We start from the raw sequence: 26,474 nt of genomic DNA on the forward strand, positions 1-26,474 counted from the left end.
AATTCTTGCGTTTCCCTTTAAATATGATAATGTACCGCATTTGCTGATTTAAAATTAATGTATTGAAAGATTTCTACTGCACTACAATTGGTCTATGAAGGATATTGATGGGCTGAGTAATATGTAAGCTGCAATATTTCTACAATTAAGTAGTAATAGCTGTTATTAAGAGTCGTCTACCACATTAGTCATCGTCTGCGTCTTATAAATACACAGCTATCGGTGGCTGGAGGGTATAAATCACGCACGGGGTTCATAGACATAGTGGTAAAGCTGAGCTGACACCGCTCTGCGCTCTCAATGATCTATGTTATTAATATCGCCCATCACTGGGGACCGCTGAACCCGAACACAGTGAAGTCCAGAAAATTACATGTGCCTGAAGACACACTTACCTGACATAGAGGAAGATTAGAAGAGGGGTCGTAAAATGGAACTGGAAATCAGTGGAGAGATACCAGGCCCATCCGGTGCACTGCGAAAGATGACAAGGACACCAATTATTATCTCCTACTCAATTTAGAAAACTTCTATTGTATGTGTGAACTCTATTGTAGTATCCCCGATGCCCTACAGTGTCTGCTGAGATAGCTCAGGCCAGTATTAAAAGGGTTAATTTGTCTGGGTAACTAAAGCGAAATTCACGTATAATAAAAAGCTCTGCAGATTTCTAATATACTGGTAGATTTACTACTGAGACTGCGTCTAAAACCGCGCCTTATTTCATTTTAGACTTTTGCACCTCACTAGACACTTCAGAAAAAAAAAGTCTCAAAAAGAGGGTGTGGCTTAGCATGGAAGGGGTGTGGCCTTAAATGCACTTTGTGTTTCAATTTGCAAGATTTCTGCTTGCCGTCAGTGGATGGAAACATTCTAGTTTACATCCTGTTCACACAGCTGCTGTTTTTTTATTTTTTATTACAAGAGAAGTAAAACATGATTGTGACTCCACTAAGCTTCCCCAAAGTACCAAACTTTGGGGGGCTGCTTAATGGATTGCACTCACTAGTTTAAGTCTAGTAGGTTATAATAAATACACTAAAATGTATTTAATAAAGAAAAATAAAATGGAGGAAAAAATAAAAAAAGTATTTTTCCCAAAATATTGCAAACTTTTTCCAAACACGCACGCACCAATTTTGACCATTCTGGGTGACACAATTGCATTTTGCGTGGGCGTATTCAGTCATTATTACATTCCTGTCAGGAAGAATGTACGTTACCCCAAACAAAATATAATTAGCCACAGCCACTAATTTAGGTCTGTTCTACCCCAGCCCTATCTGCTTTTACAAGAAAGCAAAGCATGGAAAAATTAGGAATTATTTTTTTTCCAGTTTCTGACTGATTCATAAAGAGGAAATTTTACCCAAAAATAATCAGACAGTTCAGATATCAGAAAATACACGCATGAGGGTCCTTTAGTTCTTGATAACATACAGATAGTACAAGAGGGGGCAGATGGAAGGGACTAACACATGACTGTAGGATCAGAATACACAGGATTTGTTTGTAGCCTGTAACCATGGAGACACATAGTTCTGCATAGTAGCTGCATACACAAACGAATAGGAGATTTAAAAAATTCTGAAAAATAATTAAATGATCTAAGTGATTATGAGATTAAAGGCAGGAACAATTATCTATGTAAATACTTACAGAATCTGAAACAGACACAAAGTTGGTGATGAGCAGGGTATTTGCCCACCACACCCGCCTGCAGCTGTCCCACTGATGCTTGGGCAACTCCCAAAAAGCCCCCCATTTTACCAATGAGATAAGTCCAATAGATATCGGGATGGAAGCCAGATGGAGAGGTTGTAACCTAGAGAGAGAATAACTCAACAAATCAAGCTTTTCTCCAACAAAATGCTGCATAAACATTGCAGTTTTTTTGAAAAAACAAAGCATTGTGGTTTTTCTACGATTGGCAAACTGCGGGTGGAGAAATATCTGCCCATCTTGACCAATCTTTTCAATTTGGGGCATAGTATTGTGAATTATTGCCAATGGTATAGTGATCACCACTAATAAACAGTTCTTTATCTCTCTATACATGGTTCGATTCTCTCCATCAATAAACACAATTTTGTATTTTAGGTCAAAAATTTTGTGTTGGATCTCTATATTTCTGCTCCAAAGCTTTAAATTCCGATAAAATTCTGGCATTCTGTAGTCACCACTAGGGAGAGCTTACTGAAGACAGATTTATTATTGAGTTTAATAGAAGCTGTATCAATCTACAGTATCTTCTCGGGTGACACGATTCTTCCTGACACTTCTATTGGCCAATAGGGCTTAAACTCCATACTTTATGTACAACACATGATTTTGCTTTGGCTCTCAATTGGGAGAGCTGGCAAAGTTTTTTTTCTCCTTGTACAATAAAGATATAGACATATTTTTACATTGGTATAGACTTTTGATTTTACCCGTAAGCAACCATATCTCCAACCTCCCTATTGTTTGGTTCCCCTTCCGCTGACATTATCCAGAGAATCAACCACCAGGCTTTGTTAGAGGCACCAAAGTCCTGGGGACAGCGGAGTACCAAAAACCCTAAATGAGCTTGTGGGTCAGGGGGTGTTATAGGTGAATTGTGCCGCCCTGTGCGACCTTTCTCTGGGTATCATAGGAACCAGACCGTAACAACCTTTTTGCATTTATTTGAACCATACTACTTAGCACCTTATCCTAGAGAGTGTCCCAGTGAGGGATGTTGGGTACTATAGACATAACCGGCTTAAGAAAGCAGCGGATATTTATGTATGTGGCGAAAGATCTCAATATTTGGCTCATCTGGAGCCACCGGATACATTTGGTCGATGGCCCATGTGATCAATTCTTTATCCTGTATCTAGGAGAGCCTCGTAAGATTAACTAGCGCATTACAAGGCCATGAAAATAAAATCAAAATCGCATATTTGTATTACATTACATAAAGAGAGGCACCTACCTCCGTAACCTTTTGTAGATATATTTCATGACCATGACCAGAGTTACTTCCTGCCCAGGATTTTCAGTTAAAATTAAAAAAGACTTGGCTCCCAAAAATCCACTAAAAAAAAGAAAGCTAACACCAGTTAAAATACAAGATCACAAGAGTGCACCCAATAGAGGCGGGCCATTTTGGCTGTCCGTATTAACGCTTTCATCTTTTGCACTGAGAATTTTTCCATTTTTCATTTGCTTCTTAAAGGCTATGTAAACCTTTTGAGGGGAATTTATTTTTTATTTTTATTTTTTTTATAAACAGGTCATTCAGTGTGTTTGGTGTATCTTTTTAATTAGTTTTTATTAAAAATATATTTGGTTTTACTTTTTTAGGTACAGCTGCTCTGTATTCTCTATACAGAGCAGCTGTATGTAGCGCTACACTACTGTTCAAAAGTTTAGGGTCACTTAGAAATTTCCTTATTTTTTAAAGAAAAGCACAGTTTTTTTCAATGAAGATAACATTCAATTAATCAGAAATACACTCTATACATTGTTAATGTGCTAAATGACTATTCTAGCTGCAAACGTCTGGTTTTTAATGCAATATCTACATAGGTGTATAGAGGCCCATTTCCAGCAACCATCACTCCAGTGTTCTAATGGTACATTGTGTTTGCTAACTGTATTAGAAGGCTAATGGATGATTAGAAAACACTTGAAAACCCCTGTGCAATTATGTTAGCACCGCTGTAAACAGTTTTGCTGTCTAGAGGAGCTATAAAACTGAACTTCCTTTGAGCTAGTTGAGAATCTGGAGCATTACATTTGTGGGTTCGATTAAACTCTCCAAATGGCTATAAAAAGAGAGCTTTCATGTGAAACTCGAAAGTCTATTCTTGTTCTTAGAAATGAAGGCTATTCCATTCGAGAAATTGCCAAGAAACTGAAGATTTCCTACAACGGTGTGTAATACTCCCTTCAGAGGACAGCACAAACAGGCTCTAACCAGAGTAGAAAGAGAAGTGGGAGGCCCCGTTGCACAACTGAGCAACAAGACAAGTACATTAGAGTCTCTAGTTTGAGAAATAGACGCCTCACAGGTCCTCAACTGGCAGCTTCATTAAATAGTACCCTCAAAACGCCAGTGTCAACGTCTACAGTGAAGAGGCGACTCCGGGATGCTGGCCTTCAGGGCACAGTGGCAAAGAAAAAGCCATATCTGAGACTGGCTAATAAAAGGAAAAGATTAATATGGGAAAAAGCACACAGACCTTGGACAGAGGAAGATTGGAAAAAGTGTTATGGACAGACGAATCGAAGTTTGAGGTGTTTGGATCACACAGAAGAACATTTGTGAGACGCAAAACAACTGAAAAGATGCTGGAAGAGTGCCTGACTCCATCTGTCAAGCATGGTGGAGGAATGTGATGGTCTGGGGTTGCTTGGTGCTAGTAAAGTGGGAGATTTGTACAAGGTAAAAGGGATTTTGAATAAGGAAGGCTATCACTCCATTTTGCAACGCCATACCCTGTGGACAGCGCTTGATTGGAGCCAATTTCATCCTACAACAGGACAATGACCGAAAGCACACCTCCAAATTATGCAAGAACTATTTAGGGAAGAAGCAGGCAGCTGGTATTCTATCTGTAATGGAGTGGCCAGCGCAGTCACCAGATCTCAACCCCATAGAGCTGTTGTGGGAGCAGCTTGACCGTTTGGTATGCAAGAAGTGCCCATCAAGCCAATCCAACTTATGGGAGGGGCTTCTGGAAGCATGGGGTGAAATTTCTCCCAATTACCTCAGCAAATTAACAGCTAGAATGCCAAAGGTCTGCAATGCTGTAATTGCTGCAAATGGAGCATTCTTTGACGAAAGCAAAGTTTGAAGGAGAAAATTATTATTTCAAATAAAAATCATTATTTCTAACCTTGTCAATGTCTTAACTATATTTTCTAGTCATTTTGCAACTCATTTGATAAATATAAGTGTGAGTTTTCATGGAAAACACAAAATTGTCTGGGTAACCCCAAACTTTTGAACGGTAGTGTATATCCTGTTCCCGTCAGAGGCATACCTAGGCTCTCCAGCAACCGTGGCAAAGATTCAGTTTGGCGCCCCCACTCCCAAACCTCTTTTCCAACATCTCCTTCCCCCTCGGCATGTTTGTTTTCTCTACCAATCAATGAGGTGTCATTTTTTGTCCACATTTGTTTTCGTGTAACTCGAGCATAAAACATTTTACAAGCAATATAGTTTTATATACAACACCAGAACCAAGCTCATTACATATATACAGCACCAGAACAAAGCTCATTACATATATACAGCACCAGAACAAAGCTCATATATAGATAGGTTCTTTGTGGGCCCCCCCAAACTTCTCATGGCCAACCGCCCGCAGCTTTCAGCTGCATCGCTGGGTCTCCTAAGTGACCCAACGATGCAGCACTAGCAGCCAGGTGCGTCGCTAAGGTCTTGAAACATCAAGGGAAATAGCCCCAATATATATTCCCCCCATAAATATGTGTGTGCGTGTATGTATATGTGTATATAGGAGACACCATATCTATAGCACTATGACCCTATAGCTATGGATAGGATTAGATACAGTAACTTAGCAGAATTTATCACATATGATTGCATTAGATACAGTGGCTCAGCAGACAGTATCACACATGATAGGATTAGATACAGTGGCTCAGCAGACAGTATCACACATGATAGGATTAGATACAGTGGCTTAGCACATGATAGGCTTAGATATAGGGCCCAGCTCACTGACATTGCGGCTCCTGCGCTGGACACTGGAAAGTTAAGAATAATAATTGTTTTGCTTTTGTATGTGTTACTAATTATTTTTGTGTGTTTGTGTTTTTTTACGGTTCGGTTGTTGGACTGCTTCGGATTCGAGGACTACTTCGATAACGGCGTTTATTATCAATAAAATGGATAACGAGGGTTGTGTGTGGGATTTTTATTTCAATAAAATATTGTTTCTATGTCTTTGTATTTTACTAAACTTTATTACTACCACCTTAGTAATGGCTACTGGCTGATTGACATCGCCCATTACTAAGGCAAGGTTTAATGTTAGACATGAAGAGGCTAACACTAACCCCCATTATTACCCTGGTACCCACCGCCACCAGGATTAGCAGGAAGAGTCGGGTACGAACCAGTACCCGACCATCTGTAGTGATGGAGAGGCACTGGTGTGGCCGCAGGCTGGTATTATTAGGCTGGGAAAGCACAAAACCAGTGGCCTTTCCCAACCTGGTAATGCTAGCCTGTTGCTGCTGTGTTGTACCTGGTAGGTTATAAAAATGGGGGAATCCCACATCGTTCTTTACATAATTTTTATTTTTTTTAAATGACGTGGGATTCCCCCCCCCCCCATTTTTCATCGCCAGCCAGATACAACACATTAGCAGCAGGCTAGCATTACCAGGGTGTGAAGGGCCACTGTGTTTGCCCTTTCCCATCCTAATACCAACCTGTGGCCGCCCCAGTGCCCAACCATCACTACAGATGGTCGGGTACTGGATCGTACCCGGCTCTTCCCGGCACCCCTGGTGGCGATGGGTACCGGGGTAATAATGGGGGTTAGTGTTAGCCTCTGCACCAGCTAACACTAAGCCCCGCCTTAGTAATGGGCGCAGTCAATCAGCCAGCAGCTATTAATAAGGCGGTAGTAATAAAGTTTAAAAAAAAATACAGACATAGAAAAAATAGGTTTATTGAAATAAAAATAAAAAAACAACCTTCATTAACCATTTTATTAATAATAAAAAAAGCTGTAATCGAACTAGTCCTCGAATCAGACGTAGTCAAACGACCGAACCTGTAAAAAAACACAAACACAAAAAAAACATTAGTAAGGGCCTGTTCACATCACCGCTGCCCTTCCGCAGTCGACTGCGCTATTGGTTGCGTCAAGAACAATGGAACCCTGTCACGACGGTGACAAACGGAAAATTCTGCAACGTTTCCATCACCATGAAGATCAATGGTGAGGGAAAAGGAAGCTGAGGTTTAAGTTTGTTTTTCCGTTAAGGGTTTACTCGACAGAAACCTCCGAAATAACACCTCAACGGAAGAGCAATGGTGATGTAAACACAGCCTAACACATATGGTAAGCTTAGATACAGTGCCCATGTGCATGTGTGATAAGGTTTGTTGGACCCTGTATCTAAGCCTACCACAAGGTAGGCTTAGATACAGGGTCCAGCAGACAGTAATCTTATACTGTATAAGATTACTGTCTGCTGGGGCCCTGTATCTTAGCCTACCACATGGTAGGCTTAAAAGGGGTTGCCCAGTTCCTAAACATTGATGGCCTATCCTCAGGATAGGCCATTAATATCTGATGGGTTGGGGTCCGACTCCTGGGACACCCGCCAATCAGCCGCTATGAACGCTGTGACGTCAGGACCTCCGCTGCGCTCTGGAAGGAGGAAGGTAACAATAGTAACGGGGGCCCGTGTAGTTTATTACATAGGCCCCAGTTACTATAGTAACTTTTCATTGATGTGGTGCGGGGGACCCTGGCTTCGCGACCGCTGTGACCCCTATAGTTACGCCACTGCTCAGTACATTATTACAGCGCCAGAACGAAGCTCTGTACATAAATACAGCACCAGAACTAAGCTCAATATATATATATATATATATACACAGCACCAGAAATAAGCTCAATACATACAGCACCAGAACCAAGCTCAGGACATATATACAGCACCAGAACAAAGCTCAATATATATATATATATACAGCACCAGAACAAAGCTCATACATATATACAGCATCAGAGCCAAGCTCAATATATATATATTTATACATATATATATATATACACACACACACACACACACATATATACAGTACCAGAACCAAGCTCAGTACATATATACCGCACCAGAACCAAGCTTAGTACATATAGACAACACCAGAACGAAACTCTGTGCATAAATACAACTCCAGCACAAATACAGTTCAATTTAGTGTAACCCCTGCCGTATAGGTTTGCACTAAATTTTATTCAGCTCCCAGCATGGCCCGTACAATGGTAAGGATATGCTGGGAGATGCGTTTTTTTACAACAAAAAAAAAATCATACCACCCATCATCTCGCTGTAGATCATACAGTGACTAAAGTGCTGATTAGAGGCAGAATAAACATTTACATTAAGTGACTCACAGGTGACGTCAGATTCTTGTTGTTATTTTTCTCTTTTCTTCTCCATCCGGTCCAGACCTCTATGACGACTTCACCCGGCCACAGCCCATTTCTGCAGTTTGCCGCTCAGATGTCTTCAGCTTCTTACTTTTCAAACATTTCTGCACCTATAAACGAAGATAAAATTCTCATGGTGTCAGACATTGTGCCCTACATAGATCCCCCTGTAGATAGTGACCCCCATAGAGCCCCTGTAGATAGTGCCCCACATACAGCCACCCCTGTATACAGTGCCCACATATAGCCCCCCCATAGATCCTGCCCTACATATAGCCCACCTGTATATAGTGCCCCACATATAGCCACACCTGAAAATAGTGCCCCACATATGTAAATCTACAACACCCTTGTAGACAGTGCCATACAGCATGCCCTTGTACATAGTGCCCCCACCTCTCCTTTGTAGATAGTGCCAAACAGCCCCATGTAGATAGTGCCCCCACCTCCCCATGTAGATAGTGCCATACAACCCGGCTGTAGATAGTGCCCCCCACCTCCGCCTTGTAGATAGTGCCATACAGCCGCCCCTGTAGATAGTGCCCCCACCTCCCACTTGTAGATACTGTTATACAGCCCCCCTTGTAGACAGCAACCCCCACCTCCCCCTTGTAGATAGTTCCAGGCAGCCCCCTGTAGATAGTGCCATACAGCACTCCCTGTAGATAGCGCCCCCATCTCCCCTTGTAGATCGTGCCATACAGCCCCCCTGTAGATAGCGCCCCCACCTCCCCCTTGTAGATTGTGCCTTGCAGCATCCCCTGTAGATAGCACCCTCCCTATAGTTAGCAACCCACCAAACAAATAAACCAAAAAAATCATTATATACCCAGGCCCCGTTCCCTCGACGAATGGAGCTGCTCCAAGGCATCAACGCTGAAGGAATCTTTGCGTAGGCCAGCATGATCCAGTGAAGTCCCCACGCCCGCCTGCCCTGCACATGATAGGCTGTAGCCTAGTGAATGGCAGAGCAGGGAGATACTTCCCTGCTCTGCCATAGTGTTCAATGGTATCTGCGTCCTAAGGACACAGATACTGTTGAATGTGGAGTTGCTACCGCTGTTGCAGCCATGGCAGCTGATAGCGGCGCCTCCGGGCATGCCGGGGCATTCCGCGGGCCCCTTAGAAGCTGCTATGCTGCTACAGCGGTAGGTACGGCACTGGTGGAGGGACACAGGCTGTATTAGTGTAGGGAGCGGAGAACCCATGGCAGAATAAGCATGGGAGGGGAAGAGATCACACACACAGGTAGCATCAGTGTCTGTCCAGTTGATAGGAGATACCTCAATGGCTGTATTATATCTACAGAAGGGGAAAGCAGAACAGGAATGAAGCTGTGTTAATGTGTGAGAGCTAGTGAAGATAGCAGAATCCTGGATTCACATAACTCACATCCAGCATGTATTACTGGGAGAGATACATCCACATGAGCCATTTCTGGAACCAGGAGCAGGTTGCAAACTTCAAATCTTATAGGCCCACAGGTGTATAACCGGCGGGCCTGAGACTGTATCGTTAGGCAGGGGTTAAACATTTCAGAGTAGGGCTAGGAATTAAAATGTATGCAGCTCCGGATACAGCCAATGGCATGGTTGCATTGGCTGTGCTGCGATTGGTTCCTTAAGGTATAGGAGGGGTGGTCTATAGCACAACTCCACCCCTCCATTACACAAAACCCCTGAGCTCCCGCTTCCCGGCCTCTTTTGCAGCCTTTACTTGTGTAGTAATACATCCTGCACTCACGGGCAAAGAGATGGAGTACACCATGAGGGACCTGGATGGCTGCAGGCTCTTTTAGATGAGAACCGCTCCTCAGGTCCAGAGGTCTGGGAGACAATCGAGACCTCCAACACGCCTCTCCCCTTCTCAACAAGTGAGTCTGCATGCAGCTTCCGCCCCTCCCCCACCAAATCCGGCCAGACAGGCATACCGGTCAGCGGAGGAAGGGTTTATGGACTTCGTTCCACCCTCACCTGGGCTTACTGCTCCCTCTGGGTTAGGGCGTGCTAAGCCACGCCCTGTGACTGCACGGGCCGCAAGTACAGGTAGCAGGCAAGTGGCTTCACACACAGCCAGCCTGGCAGAACTACCAAGGGGGCCTCCCTTCCCCCAGCATACAGGCCGCCTCCTACAGCGACATTGACGTCTTCACAGCTTCCTCACAGCGGTCCGCAGGATGCTGTAACAGGTACTTGGCACGAATTGTCGCCACCTCCCTTAGATGACAAACCCCCACTCTCCCTGTGCGATAGCGGGGACGATTTATTTAATACTGAGAGAGGTCAGCCACCCGCCCCTCCCATAACATCCGCTGCCCTTACTGGTCCTGTATTCATATATAGGATGCGGGTCATGTTGGCTTTTCAATGAAGGGCACTGTAAATTTTTGGTTCTGGTAAATTCAAACACGAATGCTCTATCTGCGGGGGCGGACAATCCGCGGTACAGTGCTCGCGGCACGTTCCCCTGCCCGCTGGGCCTCCACACGCCAGCAGGGTTGAGGACCCCAGTACACATCAGCGAGATGTGGCGGTGGCTAGAGCGGTACCCCAAGGACCGGTTTTATGTTTGTTTTTTTCATTCCCTTTAACCCCTTGAGGACCAAGCTCATTTTGGCCTTGAGGACCAGACCCATTTTTTCAAATCTGACATGTGTCACTTTATGTGGTAATAACTCCGGAATGCTTTTACCTATCCAATGGATTCTGAGATTGTTTTCTCGTGACATATTGTATTTTATGTTAGTGAAACAATTTGGACGATAAATTCATTGCTTATTTGTGAAAAACGCCAAAATTTGGAGAAAATTTTAAGAAATTATGATTTTTGCCAATTTGAAATGTATCTGCTTGTAAAACAGATAGTAATACCACACAAAATAGTTACTAATTAACATTTCCCATATGTCTACTTTATATTTGCATCGTTTTTTGAACATCCTTTTATTTTTCTAGGACGTTACAAGACTTAGAACTTTAGCAGCAATTTCTCACATTTTTAAGAAAATGTCAAAAGGCTATTTTTTTCAGGGACGAGTTCAGTTCTGAAGTGGTTTTGAGAGCCCTATATGTTCAAATTCCATTTTTTTTTTCTTACGAAATTCATTTACAATACATATTTTTCTGTACCACAGAAGGTTTTACCTGAGAAACGCATCTCAATATTTATTGCCCAGATTCTGCAGTTTTTAGATATATCCCACATGTGGCCCTAGTGTCCTAATGGACTGAAACACAAGCCTCGGAAGCAAAGGAGCACCTAGAGCAGGGGCGTAACTAGGAAAGACTGGGCCCTGTAGCAAACTTTTGACTGGGGTCCCCCTCCCCTGGGTGTCACACAACCCCCCCCCTTGTAGATAGTGCCCTTTTTACAGCCCCCCCTGTAGATAATGCCATACAGCCCCCCTCTGTAGATAGCGCCATACATCCCCCTGTAGAGAACGGCATACAGCCCCCCCTGTAGGGAACGCCATACAGCCCCCCCTGTAGAGAACGCCATACAGCCCCCCCCTGTAGGAAACGCCATACAGCTCCCCCCCTGTAGGGAACGCCATACAGCCACCCCCCCCCCTGTAGGGAACGCCACACAGCGTCCCCCCTCCCAAAAAAAGGCGACATACAGTGTGTCCTACAAAAGACATGTTTCCCCTCTCCACAGGATAGGGGATACATGAGTGATCGCTGGCAGCGATAGGGAGAACGGGGGACTGAAAGTCCCCTGAACTTCTCCATGACAAACCTCTGACTTCCGGCGTCTGCGCAGCTCAATAACAATGAAAGGAGCGCTGGTCACGCATGCGCACAAGCACGACCGGCGCTCCATTCATTTCTACGGAGCTGCCGACATAGACCCCGGAAGTCCGAGGTTTGTGATGGAGAACTTAAAGAGGCTCTGTCACCAGATTTTGCAACCCCTATCTGCTATTGCAGCAGATAGGCGCTGCAATGTAGATTACAGTAACGTTTTTATTTTTAAAAAACGAGCATTTTTGGCCAAGTTATGACCATTTTCGTATTTATGCAAATGAGGCTTGCAAAAGTACAACTGGGCGTGTTGAAAAGTAAAAGTCCAAGTGGGCGTGTATTATGTGCGTACATCGGGGCGTGTTTACTACTTTTACTAGCTGGGCGCTCTGATGAGAAGTATCATCCTCTTCTCTTCAGAACGCCCAGCTTCTGGCAGTGCAGATCTGTGACGTCACTCACAGGTCCTGCATCGTGTCGGCACCAGAGGCTACAGTTGATTCTGCAGCAGCATCAGCATTTGCAGGTAAGTAGCTACATCGACTTACCTGCAAACGCCGATGCTGCTGCAGAATCATCTGTAGCCTCTGGTGCCGATGTGTCCTGACACGATGCAGGACCTGTGAGTGACGTCACAGCGTGATCTCTGGAGAACACGGCTGTGTCTGCACTGCCAGAAGCTGGGCGTTGTGAAGAGAAGTGGATGATACTTCTATACACAACGCCCAGCTAGTAAAAGTAGTAAACACGCCTCGATGTACGCACATAATACACGCCCAGTTGTACTTTTACTTTTCAACACGCCCAGTTGTACTTTTGCAAGCCTCATTTGCATAAATACGAAAATGGTCATAACTTGGCCAAAAATGCTCGTTTTTTAAAAATAAAAACGTTACTGTAATCTACATTGCAGCGCCTATCTGCTGCAATAGCAGATAGGGCTTGCAAAATCTGGTGACAGAGCCTCTTTAAGGGGACTTTCAGTCCCCCGTTCTCCCTATCAATGCCAGCGATCACACATGTATCCCCTGTCCTGTGGAGAGGGGATACATGTCCTGTGGAGAGGGGGGGGATACATGTCTTTTGCTCTATTTTGCGCCTTCAGGACCAGACACCGCTTAGCCATTTTTAGCACGTACTAGTTAAATGGCTATAACTTTTTTATTTGTTGGGCTAACGACGTGATTTTTGCAACGTTTTTTCCGTAGATAATGCAGGTTTCTTTTTTTATCAATTTTATACACACCTTTTTTGCTATTTTAGAATTTTTATTCATAAAGTTTGAAAATAATAGTAAAAAAATAAGCTTTTTTACATTTCAGCTATTTTTTTTTTGGTAATAACATAGTTTTACCCTAAAATAGACCTTTTATTTGTGATCGTCATTGTCTACCGTAAATTTTTATATATTACATGTCTATATTAGGGTAATTGGGTCAGCACTAGCGTTACAACAATGATTGGTGGGAGGGAACTGTTTTTTTGGGGTGGGTATTTTATGTGTATTTATTATTTACATTTTTTTTGCACTTTACTTTATTTTTTTTTTTATTACTATGGTCTGTCCCTCTAAGGTCAAAAAAGACCTTTGGGGAACATTATATTACATTATATATATTTTTTCTTTCTTTTACACCATGTTTTTCCCCTGTAACTGGGGCTTCCCCAGTTACAGGGGAAATCAGCCCTCTCATATTGTCACTAATAGGGCTGTGCTGGGTCTAGTAAGACCCAGCAGCAGCCTGCCACTAAAAGCACCCGGCGATCATGATCACCGGGAGGAATAGAGACAGCGCCGCTGCTGCTGCCTCTATTCCTGTACACAGCGCGCATTCAGCGCTGTGTGCAAGTGATCGGAGAAGACAGAAGCAGCGAAAGCTGCTTCTATCCTCTCCTCATGGTCCCCGGCAGTCACTGACAGCCGGAGACCCGACATTCAGCTGCCCGATCGCGCGGGCAGCAAGTTAAAACCCGAGCCGTAGAAAGTCTATGGCTCGGGTTTTAAGGACCCGTCCCTGGCCGCTGGCCGTAAAAATACAGCCAGCGGTCGGAAACCAGTTAATGGCAGAGCGGGGAGATACCTCCCTGCTCTGCCGTAGTGTTCAGTGGCGTCCCGCTGTAGCAGCCATAGCGGCTGCTAGCGGAGCCTCCGGCCATGGTGGGGGCCTGTGCCGCGGGCCCCGTAGCAGCCGCTACTGCTGCTACGGCGGTAGTTACGCCACTGACCTAGAGGATTTTGGGGCCTCCTTTTTTTAGAATATATTTTAGGCACCATGTCAGGTTTGAAGAGGTCTTGTGGTGCCAAAACAGTAGAAACACCCCAAAAGTGACCCCATTTTTTAAACTACACCCCTCAGGGAATTTATCTAGGGGTATAGTTAGCATTTTGACCCCACAGGTATTTTGCTGAATTTATTGGAATTAGTCTGTGAAGATGAAAAGAGACTTTTTTTCTGAAAAAAAAACAGAATTTTCTAATTTTTATAAGGAATAAAGGAGAAAAAGCTCCTCAACATTTGTAAAGCAATTTCTCCTGATTAAGGCAATACCCCATATGTGGCAATAAACTGCTGTTTGGACCCACGGCAGGGCTCAGAATGGACGGAGCACCATTTGGATTTTGCAGCGCAGATTTTGCTTAATTGGTTTCTGGGGGCCATGTCGCATTTGCAGAGCCCCTGAAGTACCAGTATAGTAGAAATTCCCCAGGTGTGATCCCAATTTGGAGACTATACCCCTGAAAGAATTAAATTATAGGTGTAGTGAGCATTTTGAGCCCTCAGGTGTTTTATAGATTTTATTATAATTGGGCCGTGAAAATTAAAAAATATATTTTTTCCAATAACCTGTAGATTTAGCTCATCATTTTTAATTTCCACAAGGAATACAGGAGAAATGACACCCCAAAATGTGTTACACAATTTCTTCTGAGTAGGGAAATACCCCATATGTGGTTGTAAACTGCTATTTGGACAAAATTATTTTTTGACGCCATGTTGCATTGCGCTGAGGTACCAGTACAGTGAAAACTCCAGAGAAGTGACCCCATTTAGGAAACTACACCCCTCCAGGAATTCATCTAGAAGTGTAGTGGGCATTTTGACCCCAAAGGTTTTGAAGAAATTAGTGCACAGTGGATGTTGCAGATTGAAAATTGCCATTTTCCACAGATATGCTATTTCAGTGCCCAATGTGTTGTGCCCAGCTTGTAGCGCTAGAGACAGACACCCCATAAATTGTTAAGCGGTTCTCCAGAGTACAGTAATACCCCATATGTGGTCATAAACTGCTGTCTAGGCACACTGCCAGGCCCAGAAGGAGCGACAATTGGCTTTTGGAGCGCAGATTTTGCTTGGTAGTAGTTTTGTTTAGTGTTTTACTGGTGTTTCAGTTTATAATGTGGGGGCATATGTTAGCTGGGTGGAGTGTATCAGGGTATATGTAAGCTGTGCGGAGTACATCAGGGTATATGTAAGCTGTTCAGAGTACATCAGGGTATATGTAAGCTGGGCCGATACGAACGCGGCGATACCTATTATGTCTAGGTTTTTTTTCTTCTTTTTTTTCTAATTATAAAGGGCTTGATCAGGGAAACCTTATTATTGTTTTTATTACGTAAAACTTTTATTTATTTATCTAAAACGTTTTTTTTCTCCACTTTTTTTTTTACACATACTAGGAGACTGGAAGATCTGATCTTCTGATCCCCTGTACAATACACTGCACTACTTCTGTATGTACTTGTGTAGTGCAGTGTATTGTAACTGTCATTTTACAACTGACAGTTGAGCCTACAGTATTACATCCTGCTTTGGGCAGGACCTAATAGGCTCCCGTACCTGGCAACTAGGAAGCCGTTGCTAGGCTTCCTTGTTGCCATTGCAACCATCAGAACCCCGCAATTTTTTGCAGGGGGGGGCAACGGGGTGCAGAGGGAGCCCCCTCCCTCTGTATCAATCACTTAAATGCCGCTGTCGCTATTGACAGCAGCATTTAAGTGGCGATCGGAGATAACAGTGAGATGTCGGCTCCTGTGCCCGCTTCATCCTCAGGGTGTTACTATACGCCCATTTGCGGGAAGGGGTTAATAAAAATTGTGTTTTTTTGTTTTTTTTTACATGTCTTTCTCTGATCTCCTCACGGATCTCACAGAAATGAGGAGATCAGAGAAAGTGACAGGAGCTTTCTCCTGTAGACGACGTCACAGACGGCTGTGATTGGTCAGTCTCTGAAGACTGACCCCTCACAGCAATCGCCGGCATGGGGGCCTGCTGATTGGTCCCCAGGCCGGTAACAGAGACGGTTAGCTGTCAATGAAAGCTGCCGTCGCTGTGTTATCACTATGTGATTTCACATAGTGACAGTTTATTCCTGCTCCGCAATAGTACAGCGCAGGTCCGCTTCAATGAGCGGCGTGTGCCGTACTATTGCGGAGCAGGTACGCAACGGGTTAAACCATAGCCACACGCCTTTATTTTCAAACAACTTGAAATCAGCCAGGGAATTCCCTTCTATTGTAAAAGATAAAGTTATGAAGGAAGTAGCTATGGGATGTATGGCAGGCCCCTTCTCGGAATTACCTTTCCCTAACCTTCATGTTTCTCCCCTCGGCGTAGTACCCAAAAAGGAGTTAGGCAAATTTAGTTTAATATATCACCTTTCATATCCCAAAGGCAGCTCGATTAACGACGGCATTAGCAAGGATATAACAGCAGTTTCTTACGTTTCGTTCGATCGGGCTGTTGACTTAGTTAGCTATTCCGAGCGGGGGGGCCCTCATGCCAAAATCTGACATTGAATCAGCTTTCCGGCTCCTGCCGGTTCATGAGGACTGTTTCCACTTGTTAGATTGCCAGTTAGAGGGACAATTTTACTATGACATGTGTCTGCCCATGGGGTGTTCCATTTCTTGTTTTTATTTTGAAGTTTTTAGTTCCTTTCTCAAATGGGTTTTGCGTGAGGAAACGGGGGCTACAACCGTAACGCACTATCTAGATTATTTTTTCTTCGGCGGCCCTCCCGACTCGGTTCGTTGCCAGTTCTTGTTAGATTATTTTCGTTTTTTTGTCACGCGGTTTTGAGGTTCCACTATCTGTGGAAAAAAACCAGAAGGTCCCACTAACACAATTTCATTTTTGGGTATAGAAATCGACTCTTTGGAAATGGTTTTTCTTTTGCCCGTGGATAAAGTTGAAAAATTGCGGTCCCTGCTATTTTCCGCGTTGTCAGTTAAGAAAATGCAAATGAAGGAAGTTCAGTCACTGTCAGGTTCGTTCATTTTTGCCAGCAGGGTTATGCCCATGGGACGTATTTTTTCCCGCCGTTTGTCGATGGCTACGGCCTGTGTAGTGGTACCCTCTCACCTGGTTATATTATCTGCAGGTATTAGAGCCGACCTGCGGGTTTGGAATACCTTTTTGCAGGACTATAATGGGCGCACTTTCTGGAGATCCCCCACAGTTTCTAATACAGATTTTGAAATGTTCACAGACACCTCCGGTAGCCTGAGTTTTCGGGCAATATTTGGGACAGCGTGGTGTGCGACCCCTTGGCCCGAGGTTTGGCGTGATGGGATGGTGTGGTAATCTCACTTTGCTGGAAATCTTTCCTATTATTGTCGCAGTGGAATTATGGGGAATAGATATGTCTAATTCCTCTGTTTTGTTCTGGTCAGATAATGCGAGCGTTGTGCATGCGGTTAACCACTTAACTTCATCGTCCTTATCCGTAGTGATACTGGTGCGCCGGCTGGTGCTGCGGTGCTTGCAACACAACATACAGTTCAGGGCACGGCATGTTCCTGGCGTTAATAATAAAGTGGCTGATTCTCTTTCCCGTTTCAATTGGCAGGTCTTTCGTTCACTTTGCCCGCAGGCAGACCTGGAGGGAGCGGTCTGCCTGGATGTGGTTTGGCGGCTGTTGGATCACAGCTAGTACCGTTTGTAAGGGCTTCTTTGGCGCCATCAACATGGACTACATACGGTAACGCTTAGAACAAATGTCTTAATGTGGTGGGCGAAAGGGTGATAGGTCCTTTGGTACATCCTCGCTTAAGTTTCACCATTGAGTATTTATCGCAGCTGCTCGGTTGGGGTGAGCAGCGGCGTTTAGCGGGATTGTCTTTTTTCCTTAAATTGCACGGGTGGCCGGATGTGACGAAATCCTTTTTTATTTTACAGATGCTTAACGTTTGGAAGAAGTCTGTGATACGTTGTGAAGCTAGAAGGCCCATTTCCTTTTCCGTACTTCTAAAACTATTGCATGTTCTGCCCTCAATATGCTCATCTCCTTTTGAGACCTCTCTCTTCACGGCTGCTTTTTCACTATGTTTTCTCGGGGCATTGTGAATCTCTGAATTAATACCCCCTAGCGCGTCCCGTCCGGGCGGTTTATTATTTGAAGATGTTAGCCTGTCTTCTTCTGGCCTTCGTTTTCGCATTCGTCGGTCTAAAACTAACGTTTTTGGTAGGGGTTGCTGGGTTTCCTTATGGGAGATAGGCGGGCCCAGTTGCCCGGTAGCAGCGGTCACTTCGTACTTGTCGGTCTGCAGCCTCGGCGCTCAATTTTTGTCACATAGCAACGGCGCCCCCCTTACTAAATTCCAGTTTTCAGCAGTTCTCAAGAATGCCATAATTTCATCCGGTTTCCCTCCCGGCGAGTTCGGCACTCACTCTTTTCGTATAGGTGCGGCTATTGAATTGGGTCTTACGGATACTGAGGTGCGTCGCATAGGGCGTTGGCGCTCTGATTGTTTTGCAGGTTACGTTTGTCTTGATTTGCTCTTACATTGATTTTTGTTTGTTTACAGGTTACAGGCCTTCAGTTTGGATAATCGGCCATTTATATGTGTTTTGGGCTGAAAGGAGAGCTACAATAAGGCCCGGGGGCCTATCGTTGGGTTTCCAGGAAGCGGAGGTCTACTGGAGAGGTCGGAGGGGGCTACGTTGGCTTCAGGCACTGCCAGAAGTGGTGGAAATTAATAGACACCGGATGGTGCCGACATTGTTGGTGTTTCACATAGGGGGTAATTACTTATGTTCGGTCCGCCTAGGGGAATTGATCGCTCTGATACATTCCGATTTAGAGCGCTTTGCCTCCTTTTTCCTCGAGCTGGTGCTTGTCTGGTTGGAAATAATCCCTAGGATAGTTTGGCACGGTGCACGAGATGGCAATGCTATTGAGCGGGGCAGGAGGATGTTGAACACACGGGTATTCCGCTTCGTGAGAGACAGAGGTGGGGTGGTGATTAGGCACAGGTGAGAATAGATGCCTTTTGCTAACAGATGGCTTCAACTTGACAGATATTGGGTTGGATATATTCCTTTCGGGCGTCCAAGACGGTATTGAGCGGGCTCTTTTTCTGTTGGCTGGGGGTCGGGGTGGGGCGGAGGATCGTGTAGTGTGAGTACACGCCCTCCTTATGGCGTTTATTTTATAAGGTGATCTTACCTACATGCCCACTTATTTAGTTGGCCGGCATACGGGTTTTACCTAATTTGTTGATTTTGTTAATAATTTAATAGTTAAATAATAAAATAAAGCTGTGGCCGACCCCGAGTTAACGCACGTTTGGAAAAAATAAGTATGCGTCCATTGTTATGTTACTCTTAAGGTATATGCATTCCTAGCACAGATTATGGTTAGATGTTAGTTGTTTTATGCAGACAGTCAGAGGCGTTTGAAAATGACTCAAGGAATAAAGATTGCAGCCTGAAACTTAGTTCCATTTTTAACTTCGGGTAACCACTAACATATGGGGGGAAAAAAAATTCCACTTCAAAGATGGAGTGTAGTGCTTGACACTACATAGTGCCTGTACTGGAAAGGGGTTCAGTATGTTGAAAAACCACCATAATGAATTAAACAAAAGTATTTCCCATGGATCCCAAGCTTCATCCAATACCTTAGAGGCAAAATAAATACACAATGACATTGGTGAAGTCTGTGATCTTGGGCTGTCACTGATTTCCAGATTTACAGTTCTGTAGAGCAATGAAACCCTTTCGGGTTAAAGGGAACCTATCACCAGCATTTCACCTATTGAACTCTACTCACCCCTCGCTGGCCGCTGCTGTCAAAAGTTCATTGCCGTTATCCCCTCTTCTAAACTCCTCCTCTGACCGCAAATAACGGTCTGCAAACATTTTGCGCCTTTTATGGTAATAATTCTTCAGTCTCGTTCGTTCCCCTCCTTTACCTGCCCACCCCTGAAAACTGTCCTGTCCTGAATGCCGAAATCTCGTCTGAGATAGCACGCATGCGCTCGTCATGTATGGTCCGACACCCCACGCTGCTTCGTCTGGGCCTCAAATCGAGATACGGTGCATGCGCCGTTATAGTGTCCTGTTGCGTGCATGCACCTGAACAGGACATCAATGTGCAATTGCGGGACTTCGTGTGTGCTGGGGGAGGCGAGGAGCTGTCAACCAAAAGTAAGTATGCAGGGTCAACGCAGAAATGCTTGAGGAACGATGCTCACGGCACAGGAACACGAAAAAATTGAATACTAAAGGCACAGAGCCTACGTAGAAGATAATTATAGGTTACATAAAAATGATTTTTCACCCACTTCCACCAGGTCTTGCTGGTTTAATAGGTAAAATGCTGGTGACAGGTTCCCTTTAAGATCTGTAAATCTGACTAATTCACGTATCTGGCAGCTTAGAATGTGTCAGATTTCCAGAAACACAATTAATGTCCCATAAAACTACATTAACTTTCCAAACTGCTCTCCAAGATCTATCTAAATATCAGTACACTCTCCACGTTTTCCTCCAGGATCGGCGGGCACCCTACCATGTATCTGTCGTAGGGTCTACCTCTCCCAGACACTACTGCTCGACGCTTACTTTGTTTGAAAAGGACACTTTCCTCTACAGGTAATAGTGGATGCCTCTCACTAATTAAAAGTTTATTCCTGCGTGACAGGTGCTGTTCCTTACCAATGCAATAAAAGGGAATCGTACCCTGGCACTACGGCAATATCATAAGCAATATAATTTGTAGACCCTGTTTAAATGGGCAAGTGGGTGCAGCGTGCTATAAGAGATGCCTCTGCGTCTCTGATTAACATAGTATAAAGAGGAAAGCAAGGAAAAACATATTTTTTTTAAGTAGTTTTTTCTTTTTATCAAAATATATTTCATTCAAGCATGAGAAAGGGGGAGTATCCCAGAAACGTTGCATTGGGTGTTGTGAAACGCCGACCACATCCTCCATATGAAGTCTCTGCTGCTAGTCCTGGAAACTAAACAAATCTAAACGGGTCCTCTAAACGGACTATGGCACCATGGGTGATATCACTTTTTCCCATACATTTTTGATCAAGAGTATGTTCTTTTGGTACTACTTTTTCCTATGAATGAAATATATTTTTCCGTGCTTTCCTCTTTATACTACTGCAGTGTCACCACTCGGGCACAGTGTCCAATTGGCTGTACAAAGCAATGTAAAGGCAGAGCATTTTTTTTAGTCCATAAATTGTGCCTCTACAATAGTGCCCTAGGTAAGCTCCAGGTGCCCAGGGCATTAGGACCAGTGGTGTGTCCCCTACAGTAGTGACAGATAATCGCACACGCCTAAGGCCAGCACTGATAGGTGCAAACTATGAACACTGAACAAGCAGAGGTTATTGGCAGATTTTAACTCAGAAACCTGTAGAATTGTAAAGGAAGAATGCAGGATCGGTAAAGAAAATTTTAAGCAAAATAGTGGCTCAACTTTTTGAGAAGATTATGTCTATAAGTAAACTGAAAAATGGTGTTTAACCCCTTAGTGACCACCAATACGCCTTTTCACGTCGGTCACTAAGGGGCCTTAGGCTAGGCTGACTCCTTTTCACGTTCGCCTAGTCTAAGTCCTGCACGGGTCCCCCGTGCAGGCTGGAGCCGGGGCTCAGCTGTCCGATGACAGCTGAGCTCCTGCTCCAACGCCCGCGATCGAAGTTTACTTCGATCGCGGCCGTTTAACCCGTTAAATGCCGCCGTCAATAGCGACCGCAGCATTTAACTTTGTTTACAAAGGGAGTGAGCTACCTCTGTCACCCATCGGCGGCCCGCGAATGCAATCGCGGGTCTCCGATGGGGTGTCATGGCAGCCGGGGGCTTGATAAAAGCCCCCAGGACTGCCCTGGACATATGCCTGTTAGGACGCGCCGGAGGAACGTCCTAACAGATTGCCTGTCAGATTTACACTGACAAGCAATAATGTTCTGGTACACGAAGTATACCAGAGCATTATAGCAGCGATCTGAAGATCGCACAGTAAAGTCCCCTAGTGGGACTAGTGAAATAAATAATAAATGTGAAATAAAGATTAATAATAAAAGTTACAGTAAAAAAAAACAAAAAAACATTTTTTTCCATAAAAAGTGGTTTTATTTAGTAAAAGTGTAAAAAAAAAATATGCGACTATAGAAAAACGAATAAAATAGCTTGGTCATTAGGGTCTTAAATAGGCTGGTCACTAAGGGGTTAAACGCGAATATTTTCTTAAAATGAATTAAACTATTATTCATGATGCTCGATGTACCTGAGGCAATGGCAGTGGAGTCAGTTTTATTACGGTATGTGAATTTTTTTATATCACAATTAATGTCCTCTAAAACTACATTAACTCCAAGCTGCTCTCCTAGATTTATCAAAATGCCATCTTGAATCCCACAAGTGGTGCCACCTGGGAGAAAGCCACAATTAAGTCTTCCTCCTCAACCGTAATCATCCGGTTACATTTCCTTTCCTTGCAACCACCGTGACCCTATTAAACTGACGGTTTGCTGACATTTTAGGTTATTTATTATCATATTATACATCATCATTTCCCCTCTATATCTGCAGGACACATTGAGTATTCTTTTCATCGCCTTATCTAGGAAAGGAAGGAGTCCGGGCATAGGTTAACCTTAATAATTAGTCTTTACAACCAGACGTGGAGGCGGTGGAGGGTTCACTTGCAAATGACAACAACTATAAGATCAGACGGGGCATTGCGTCTCTGTAGAGAAGCCGGGAAATGTGGCCCGTAAAAAATTAAACTCTTCAGCCTTAAATGTTATGTTTGTAGCAGCCTTTATGGCTAATTTTAAGATTAGCAATGCAAAAAAGTGACAACAGCTCAATGTTCATTGCGGGTTATTAAAATTTTTTAGGACCATACAGTGCCATCTAGTATGTATAGAATAGAAGAAAAGTAGTTGGAAGGGTTTTCTGGTGTAAGGCCTCATGCACAAGACCATACTACAGCTCCATACAAACAACGAGAATAGTTCGTATTTATTTAAGTGATTTAGCATCTTTTTGTGATAAATAGGGCTTTTCAGTTTGTTTGTTTTTCACAACTAACTATTGCCATTTATTAAAAATATAAAAAAAATTCAAGTTCAAGTAGATTTTTTTAAACCATGTATTAAAATCACATGAATGTTGGGACCAATGAAAGCAACAACAGTGCTGCTGATTTAATTATATACACATCGCTCATTTAAGGACGCGTATGAAGCTATGGTGGAAGCATAAACGGTAGAGTACAATGTCTGTCTTCTGATGTCACCGTTATCCTAGAGCCTCATAAAAAAAATTGCGCTCTGTAATGACCCTTAAAAAGGCGTATCGGTGGTCGTTGAGGGATACAATGTTGTTGACTTCTTGTGCCAGTCTGTGCAGTTCATTACTGAAGAACACAAGTTGGATCACATATGTGTGGGGTTCTGGGAATCGAAAACAATCTCATTATATCCTTCACACTTCATTGGTATGGGGTTGGGGTGTGAGGAGCCGCGCAAAAGAGGCCGTATGTGGCCAACCTGGATATAGTTTATGGGGGACCAATTGCATAATGGAAAAAAATGTGCAATTCTGCTCCTCACTTCAGGCCAGAGGAAATTAAGTCTCAAAGGAAACAACCTCCTTACCTTAGGAAGAAGAAGGAGTCCACACCCAAGTACACGGGGCCGCTTAGTGTGTAGAAATACAGTGGTTTCTCTAATACTCTGGATTTCCATTCAAAGGAGTTATCTGTAGTGAGAAACCAAAAATAAATGTCCACCTGATGACCTGAGGCGTCCTCTTAATATTCTATTCAATTTCTACATGGTAAGGGTATGTTAACACGCAGTGACCAGAAACGTCTGAAAATACGGAGCGGTTTTCAGGCGAAAACAGCTCCTGATTTTCAGACGTTTTTTTAACAACTCGTGTTTTTCGCTGCGTTTTTTACGGCCGTTTTTGGAGCTGTTTTTCAATGGAGTCAATGAAAAACGCCTCCAAAAGCGTCCCAAGAAGTGTCCTGCACTTCTTTTGATGAGCCGTCATTTTACGCGCAGTATTTTGACAGCGACGCGTAAAATAAAGGCTCGTGGGAACAGAACATCGTAATTCCCATTGAAAGCAATGGGCAGATGTTTGTAGGCATATTAGGGGCTTTTTCAGGCATAATTCGAGGCGTAAAACGCCCGAATTACGTCTGAAACCACTGCGTGTGAACATACCCTAACAGAAACGGGTGACGACCTTTAATGGCAGCCATTACAAAGTCTACAGAATTGCCACCAGCTTTCTACAGACACGGAATGGCACATCAATCTCATTTGTTATGCAGGTATAGGGGTCTGTGCACACAGCCGTCAGAGGCTCCTTCGGCAATTCCATCTGATTTAAAAGAAAGAATAGAGCCCCATGCAGCGTTATTTTCTGCCAGTCAAAATGACGAACACCATGACAAAACCCGACGGGCAAGTCATTAAGGTCCATTGGGTGCCACTGGTATCTGACGGTTCCTTCAATGCGTTATAAATGGAAACTTCAACACAAGTGTGAACGTAGCCTTACTTGAAACTCCTGGGTCCAATGCAAAACATGTAACAGAACATCCCACCTACCATGTGACATGTATAATACTGGTGTCTTCATATGTGGCAGTGGGGCCTATGGGATACCTGAGGTGCCAGGGCCCAGGTGCGGCTGCTACGTATGCAGGCCCCTGTGTCTGTGGGTCAAGCTTCACTATAGGTGGTCTGTTATTCTATTCATGAAGCAGGAGGCTCAGGATGAACAAAGCTGTAGGAAAGTATTTACACTATACTGCTGTGCATTGAATGTCAAGTGTATTTAATGTATAGAGCCCACTAAAATATACCTTTAAAGAGATTTTCTGCTTTTAAGGAAATTATTCCAAATCATTATCTAATGAAAAGTTCTGCAACTTTCTAATAAACTTTGTTTTTCAATTCCTCACCATTTTTAAGATCAATGCTTGCTGCCATCCCTCATGGCAGCACCACAGGAGGTTGCCTTATTGAACTTTATAGGGACAGAAAGACAGAGAGGTTAAAAGTCCTTCCCACCACCCACTTGCCAGTGTTCTTTCTGTCTCTACAGGGTCAGGAGCAGAGAGACATCGCTCCTGTGTTGCTGTCAGGAGAAAACTCGGGCAGGTGGCAAGATCGGGGAGTCCGTGCACTCCCCCTTCTATTCCTCCTAAAGCCTAGGCTAATATCCCTCTAACGAGAGGTCCCTTAGCTCCCAACCTAAAACACCTACCTTAGTAGTGTGTAGGGTTCAGGATTCCCAAGCAGGCTTCGGCCTGGCTGCGTGACCATGCGGGGATCGGCTGCTCCATATGGTTGGAAGCGCGGGCAAAACATCCTCGTGAGCGCCGCATAGCCGGAAATCTCAGTCGCCGGCTATGACGCGGCCGCACCTCCACCGAATAGCCACGACCGGAAATGACGTCGAGCTACTTCCAGTCCGCGGCCATTTTGGAGGGCGGGAAATTCAAAACGCCCGCATTTTAAGGGACACGCACAGATATGTAGTTAGAGCTGATACCTCTAACTTAAATTTATATCTTGTGGATATTGCATTGTCTATTACTTGTTGCGGTAATGGAACTTCCTCGTTCTGACGGAATTCCGGATATGTCCCAGGGTCACGTGAGTCTCGCCCTTGGGGTAAGGGTTATTACTCCGTATGTAAGTACACCATACTTTACCTGCCTTCTGTTTTCTTTAGGATAAAGGTTCCTCTCAGAGACAAACTAATAAAAAGAAGGTTAAAAAATGTGCGACTTGTCCGAAAAAATTTCCAGAGTCATATAGGAAACAATTGTGTCAAGATTGTATTGCAAAATTACTAAAAGAGGAACAACCGACATTTATGTCTGAACTTAGGGCTATGATTCGCAAAGAAGTGAGTCAGTCAGTAGCCTCCCTCGCCCCTCCTCAAGGAACTCCCTCACACTCCCGGGCAAAAAGGCCACGGACTGAAGTGGAACAAAAATATAGCCCACCATCTCAGGGGTCTGACTCGGAGCAGGAGTGTTATTACTTATCGGAGGGTGAGTTAGAAGAAGGAGAGGAACTCTTGCCTTTAACTTCATCTACTCAAGAGAAACAAAAAAATTATTCGCCATCAAGGGGGAACAAGACACACTCTTCTTCAGGCCCTCTCTACACAAATTTCCTGAGTCGGGAAAAAGTAGACCCTGGAGAATGGTCCCTAAACAGTCTTTCTGTCCTTAACCCGAAGATGGGGTTATCCACAAATAGACCTGTTTGCCACAAGGA

General features: G+C 44.0%; 1 protein-coding gene and 1 long non-coding RNA gene across 2 annotated transcripts in view; one reads left to right on the top strand and one right to left on the bottom strand.

Moving 5' to 3' along the window:
* Nucleotides 1-26,474, top strand: part of LOC142662874 (uncharacterized) — a 137,406-nt gene that overhangs the window by 71,145 nt on the left and 39,787 nt on the right. The gene's annotated exons all lie outside the window — the stretch shown is intronic.
* The window catches only part of LOC142662863 (O-acyltransferase like protein-like), a 75,962-nt gene that overhangs the window by 9,908 nt on the left and 39,580 nt on the right, over nucleotides 1-26,474 (bottom strand). The window contains exons 7-10 of the mRNA XM_075841092.1: nucleotides 23,823-23,925; nucleotides 2,957-3,058; nucleotides 1,660-1,825; nucleotides 396-475 (exon numbers count right to left, since the gene is read on the bottom strand). Coding sequence (XP_075697207.1) covers nucleotides 396-475; nucleotides 1,660-1,825; nucleotides 2,957-3,058; nucleotides 23,823-23,925 — 451 coding nt within the window. The remainder of the gene's footprint in view (nucleotides 1-395; nucleotides 476-1,659; nucleotides 1,826-2,956; nucleotides 3,059-23,822; nucleotides 23,926-26,474) is intronic.

Source organism: Rhinoderma darwinii, chromosome 1 (assembly GCF_050947455.1).
Source record: "Rhinoderma darwinii isolate aRhiDar2 chromosome 1, aRhiDar2.hap1, whole genome shotgun sequence".
NCBI classification, from domain to species: domain Eukaryota; kingdom Metazoa; phylum Chordata; class Amphibia; order Anura; family Rhinodermatidae; genus Rhinoderma; species Rhinoderma darwinii.